The 6,756-nt window shown below is 48.2% G+C and overlaps 1 protein-coding gene across 1 annotated transcript; it reads left to right on the top strand.

The window, feature by feature from the left end:
- Nucleotides 1-315: 315 nt before the first annotated feature.
- LOC104461703 (metalloprotease TIKI1-like) lies at nt 316-951 on the top strand (the record flags this gene model as incomplete). Its single annotated transcript, XM_010073381.1, has 1 exon — nt 316-951. A coding segment is annotated over one exon (636 nt), but the record flags the coding sequence as incomplete, so codon positions are not given.
- Nucleotides 952-6,756: the final 5,805 nt, after the last annotated feature.

The following is a 6,756-nucleotide window of genomic DNA, read 5'->3' as shown; positions in this document are numbered from 1 at the left end:
GGTTTTGGCAGATACTTGGGTGAAGAGCCGGGGTGGCATTAATGTTGAAAAGACCTAGTGTTGCCTCTCAGGAGGAGAAAGTGAAGGCCAATATTCTTGTGTTTTTAGTTCATGAAAGTTGAATTTTGACCCCAAGACCTGAGAAAAAGGAGAGAGGACTCAATGTGAGCAAAGCCGCTGTAGAAAAAGTCTATGCTGGCAAGCTGCTGAGCCAGGTGACCTACTGGCTTGGCACCATGTTTTCCTTAAGCCCTGTACTGCAGTGGCCCAATGTAAATGTCTGTACTTACTCCACTGTGTCTCCCTCTCCCCCAGCAAAGTGAGCTGAACTCGTTCCTGTGGACCATCAAGAGAGATCCTCCATCTTACTTTTTTGGCACCATTCATGTCCCGTACACACGTGTCTGGGATTTCATCCCAGAGAACTCCAAAAAGGCCTTCCAACAAAGCCACATTGTGTACTTTGAGCTGGACCTCACTGACCCCTACACCATCTCAGCTCTCACCAGCTGCCAGCTCCTGCCACAGGGGGAGAACCTCCAGGATGTGCTGCCCCACGACATCTACTGCCGGCTCAAGCGGCACCTGGAGTACGTCAAGCTCATGATGCCATCCTGGATGACACCAGACCAGCGGGGCAAAGGGCTGTACGCAGACTACCTCTTCAATGCCATTGCTGGCAACTGGGAGCGGAAGAGGCCGGTGTGGGTGATGCTGATGGTGAACTCTCTGACAGAAGCAGACATCAAGTCACGAGGTGTGCCTGTCCTGGATCTGTACCTGGCCCAAGAAGCAGAGCGTCTGAGGAAACAAACGGGTGCTGTGGAGAAAGTGGAGGAGCAGTGCCACCCGCTTAACGGGCTGAACTTCTCCCAGGTGAGTTGGAGTGGTGTGCAGGGTGCCAGGCTGGCTGTTTGGGTGGATATCCCAGCAGCAAGAGCATGGGCTGGGGTATGGGCTAAGTGTTCTCTACCCAGAGACTTGCATTTTCTCCCTGCAGCCCATGCCTTTGCCTGTATCCTCAGCAGAATGTGTTAGCTGTAGGAGTTCAGGCCATATCCTAAATTCATTTAGACCTGGCCTGGGGAGACCCCTCTCCTCTTCCCTGGGCAGCCTTGGGTGGGCTTCACCCTAAGAGACACAGGACCTTTGGATGTCTGCTCTCTCTGACCCTGTCTGGGCTGCTGTGTAGGACCCTGGGGCAGGCTGAGGCTCAGTGTCTAAACTTGCTTTTGTAATAGCTAGTTAAGAAGAAAGCTGCAATCACTTGTGGGAAGCAGGGGTGCTATGAGTAAAGCTGACAAGTAAGCGCTGGTTGGAAAGGTATTGCAGTGGACCTCTCAGTGCCCTCAGAAATAGGCACCCATCCTCTGCACTGGGGAAAGTGTTTTTTGGTTTTTTGTCCCCCCTGCCGCCCTTTGGAACCAGGTGAGGAGTGGCACAGCACAGCTTCCTGCACGGAACGCCGCAGGCTGGTGCAGGCCCCTGTGCAAGTGCCTTTGTATTTGCAAACCAACTGGAGTTTAGCACTGCTGTTTGTGTTCACTGTGTCACACCAGGCAAGCAGAACAACTTCCGTGTTGTCCATCTGTTGGATGACGTGGTTGTGGGCTCTCCTTTCTGAACTAAATACACCAGGGAGCAGTGTCTATTTCTGTCCCTGCCTGTCCAGTGGGTTCACAAGCAGGCATAAGGTTGCTCTCTGGCCTGGGGTGCCTTTGCTGCAGGGAGGTGTTAGTCTGGGGAGAGAAAGTGTCATTTGCTTAGGAATAGGTGAGAGCTGCTGTTGCAGCATGCCCTTGTAGCCCAAGGTGGGAGGACCTTTGGTTATGGGTCTGGGGAGTTTCAGCTGATGTCTTAGCCTTTCCCCTGCATCCTGAAGCCTGTTCTGTCACTGAGGCAGAGTTTCCCGTGCTGGAAGGGAAGGAGCAGAAGGGGAGGTGAAGCCCAGTAAGGGCAGGGACAGCAGTTTGGGGCGGCTGTCAGAAATGCTGCTACCCCAGCCAATCTTGTCAGGGAACCATGGTGCAGGGAATAGTGTGGCAGCCTAGGGTGCATCACTTGTGCAGTTCTTAACTGCAGACAGGGCATCTGAACTCCTCTCTTCCCTTGTTCGGAGCTGGGCACATCCAGGCTTTTGCTTAACTGGGCTTTGAATCCTTGTGCAGCCACTGTTTGCTCACAGCCACTGGGAAGTCCCATCTCCTCCGCCTCTTGTCTGATTGAGGCTTTACTAACATTATTGCCTGTGTTTTTCTCTTGCTGACACTGCCCCTCTGGTTTAGCAGGATAGGACTGGTGGGGTGGGGAGAAGAGGGAGGCATGTGCTTTCTCCACTGCCTTGTAAGAAAGTGGTAGGAGGCTGAGAAATACAGGTTGCAAATCATGTCTCTGTTAAGCTCATGCAACTGTTGATGCTGACTTTGGGCCTTCACACAGCTTTCTTCAAAGAGTGGCTGTTGCAGTGCTGTTTTGCAGGTGAAATAAACACCACATGAGTCAGGAAGCTGCAACATCCTGAGCTGCCCAGCGTGGTGACATTTATTGTGAGAACCCAGCTAAGAGGCTCAGGGTAACCAGAACTGCAGGAGAAGCTTAGCTCTAGTCGGGAAAATCACAGCCCATGATTACCCAATGGTGGGTGGGGGTGTGCATGTACATCGTGCGAGCTGTGGCTCCTGCCACGCTTGCTCACTTTCCCGGAGAAGCACACTGTGCCCTTGTGGGAGCAGGTCTGGAGCAGCTACTGCACTATAAATTCACACCCTCACTTCTGCCCACTACTAGATTTCCAATACAGGCAAGTCAAGGAAAGGGAGAACCAGAGGCAGACGATTTTTATGTTCCTAAGCTGATTTCATGGTTATTTCAGAACCTGATTTGTGGACTCTCATGGTTGACAATTCAGTAAATCTTTGATTTCAGAGCTTTCTTCTCAGTTTGTTCAGGCAGTTGTGTTAATTATGTGTTTAATGTAATCTAACGAAAAACTTTGAAATAGGCTCTTCGAAAATTATTTCCTGTGGTATTGTGCTGCTGCTGTCCAGGAACCCCTGGTGTCAGACCATTTCTGTGTCTGCCTTTCAAGTGAGTGAAGGGACAAGACGACTTACAAATTTCTGCTGGGGAAAATGGGGACAAAAAGCCATAAGGAATGGTCTAATCCTGTGCAAGAAATTACTGTTTTTGTTGTTGCAGCAGAGCTGCAGAGCAATTATTTACTTGGCAGAGAAGCAAGTTTAGTGCTCTCAGTTTGTTCCTGCATAGGGCTTGCTCTTTCTTTCGCTTATGACATGGTTGTACTACCTGGTGAAGAGGAATCCCAGGCCACTTACAAGCAATGCATTGTTATTAGCTAGGTCCCTCTTTTGGTCCATACTATTGGACAAGGTGTGGTTGGTGTGGGGATGTTATTGCAGGTGAAGGTCTGGACACTTTATCATTGATTGTTTCCATGGGGTTGCACAATGCTCAGTAACAGCAAAATGCAGACAAACCCAAGCTAGAGACTTCCTTCTTCTCCTGTGAGGAGAGAGAGACAAAAAATAAAATAAAAAAACCCTACACATAAAACAGCTAATGTTGCCTGTCATGGGACTCTCTTTGGCTGTATCTGTTCCAGTTTCCTCTTTATCTTTTTTTAATGACTCTCTTATTTTACCTGCCAAGTCTCTTTGTTCTTGCTCAACTCAGGCTGGCTGCCCTTCTAGCCAGGCCATAAAAGTCTCATTTCTATATGGTACACAATGATGTGTACACATCTGTGAAATACTTTACTGTGTCCTCAATTCCCCCCTCTTGTTCTAAGATCTATGCAATTTTAGGGAGTACGAAAAGATTAGTTTGTCTCCATGCCAGGGCCATGGTGATTATTTTCCTATTTCATGCTGTTTCTATCCTAGTTTGTCTTAAAGACTTTTTTTTCCTGCCCCACCTTCTCTTATGAGTAGTGCTTCTCTTGTTGCAATACCTAAAAGGATGCAGGTCTCATTTCTAGCAGCATCTGGGCTTCTAGAAGATAACAGGCTTTGTAGCTATACGCAATCTCCTGATGATGATTTCCAGCACTAGAGCCAGTCCCTCAGACCTCCCAGCTGTTCCTTTCAAGTTATGCATGTGCTTACATGTTTCCTGGATTGGAGGCATTAGTGCTCCAGCCTAAAGCCCATGCAGCTTTGCTGTTAGTTCCAGCTGTATCGTCACGAACATCAGTTTGGTATCAGCTCAGAAAATATGGTGGCCTTGGCCCATACTGTGGTAGCATCCAGGCTGTATTTCTCACAGACCGGTTTAAGCTTGAACACAAGAAGTTCTCTGCCTGGGACCAAAGCTTAAGCATGTGAACACTGTCCAGCCATCACCACTTCCTAGCCAAGACCCTGTCCCGTTCGGCTTCTCCGAGCTTTGAACACTTGTTGGAGTCTCTACCTGTTAGCTATTCTTGACTTGAGAATTGTTTTCCTCGTGTGGCTTTCCTGTGTCCAGTGCCATAGCACTTTATTCCTACCTGAACATCTGAATATATGACTACATCTTCAAAAGTAGTTTTCAAAGCTGCTTTAGTGGCAGTAGAAAGCAGGGAGTCTCTAAGGACTGACTGCTCCTGAGGTCCTGGCTCCAGCTCTGGAACTGAGCACTTGAAAGACTTGGCTTTTACATCTTTCAGCCACTTCCTCATACCGTTAGTTGTGGATAGAAAATGAAGCAAAGGCTTCTAGGATTGTCATTTTGCATTTGTTAGGACATTAATTGGTGTTTCTACTCAAAGAGCAACCTCTGCAAGCAACAAAGCACTGAGAGAGACCTGCTTTTTCTCTAGAGAGTTTCCAGCTCTTCTGGACCATTAACATGACTGTGAGAGCTGTAGAGTCCTGCTTAGTGAATACAACCCTCCTGACCTAACAGCAACATTGTTTTTCTTTCTTCATCTACGTACTCACTTGGGTGAAAGGGACACCCTTGACAGCCCCGGTATAAAACTATTATTTAGGAGCAGCCTGCATCTGTGGGGAGTCTAAGAAGCCAAGCCACCACTGCCTTGTTAAGTGTGGAGGGAGGAGTTGGTTGGTTTGTTTTTTCTCTCTTCTAAATAATTTAGAGAAACATCAGTGATGGCTTGAAATTAGGCCCAAAAAGGTATGATGTGAAATTGGAGAGAATTGTGCTAGTCTCCTCATTTCAAACAAAGGGCTTTTTTGCTACATTGAGTTGGTCAATTATAGTATTTGTCTTTAATTTCTAGGGTGATAAGGTCAGATCTGGCAGTGTTCCTATTCACAAGACCCTGTCTCAGGTTCACCTTTGACAACAGCAGTGACAGAGAACCTCAGAAAAAGAAAGCAAGGGGAGGCATGTGGTGGGAGCTCTGCAAGGAGTAGTTCAGATCCAAACTTGGAGCAAAGCGAAGAGCAGTTGCTTGATGAAAAAGCTGACAGGGGAGCAGAGCACTCACTGCTGAACAAGTTGGACAGGACGCTACTTGCGGTAACCTGATTGCATCTGCTGCCCCGAGGGTGTAATTTCAAGATGTATGGATCAGGAACAGCCCTCAGTCCTCAGGTGATGAGATCATCAGGATTTTTCTGCACATGAACTGGAGCTGAAAGAACTGAATTGATGCCATTTGCATCTTTGGCTGCTGGAGTCTGTGACCTAGATTTGTTTTTGGTTTCAGTTTGTGTGTAGACACACCTGCAGCTTCCACGTCTAGACATCAGGGATGGGGAATGGGCTGGCTGGTGGGAACCAAAATAGATAAGGTGTAGCATTTCTATTGTCATAATTAGAGTTTAATTAAGATCTTATTGACTACCTGGGGAGTTCAGGGTTCTTCCCTTGGTGAGAGTAAAAGGGGAATTCAGTTGCTCATCTGCTGTCTCTGCATTCAGAAGGGTGGGGACTTTGTTTAAAACAGCCTGGACTCTGTGGTAGGGCTATGAAATCCCAAATTGTCGATTTTGCTGTGGCACTGGTTTGCACTGGTCACGTGCCATTTAAGCTCCTCGCATTTGCACTCTACAAGCCTATCAAGTATCTGGATTTTCCCATTAAAAATGCCCTTTACTCAGGATATTACATAGCAGAAACAGAAGACATGAGGCAGCAAATGTGGCTTCATCTCTCCTTGCAGCTACCATGGATGGCCCCTTGCCTGTGGCTGCCTCCCAGTGTTACAATGTGAGCGTGCCAATACACTTTTTCTCTTTTCCCAGTTAGCAAGGGCTGGGCAATGAGTTGTGTGCACTGCTCTGAGCGTACTCGTGACTGGGTTATCCGGCTCTCCTCTAACAACTCAGCACTGAACTGGTGAGTTGGTTGGCAGACACACTCTGATACCTGAGATCTGGTACCTTTCGGGGAGAGTACTGTTGCCGCAGAGGAGCATAGCTTTGTCAGCAGCCTGAGAGAGGTCATGGGCATTGGAGACCACTCAAGGGTGCACACAGAAGCTCTGGGCTGGATGCTTTTTGGAGAAACTCAACCAGTAGTGAGGAGTGTGGGGCAGGGAGGGTATGCGGGATTGGCTCATTCGACTGGTCAGGCGGTTGGGTGCTTCCCTGCTAAGCTTCGGTCTGCACATTCTCAGGCCTTGGTACAGACTTCATGGTAATCTGTAATGGTGGCCTGATGCTGTTGCTCTGTCTGACACCTGGTCCTGAGGGCTTGCTACTTATTGCCCATTACTAAATTCAAAGCGTGGAACTGTAGCTGCCAGCTCTTCCCTTGGACAGAACAGTTGCAACCAGTCTCAACAAT

This window comes from Pterocles gutturalis, unplaced genomic scaffold (genome assembly GCF_000699245.1).
Source record: "Pterocles gutturalis isolate BGI_N339 unplaced genomic scaffold, ASM69924v1 scaffold15087, whole genome shotgun sequence".
Classification (NCBI taxonomy): Eukaryota; Metazoa; Chordata; class Aves; order Pterocliformes; family Pteroclidae; genus Pterocles; species Pterocles gutturalis.
This window is presented reverse-complemented; position numbering and strand designations above follow the sequence as displayed.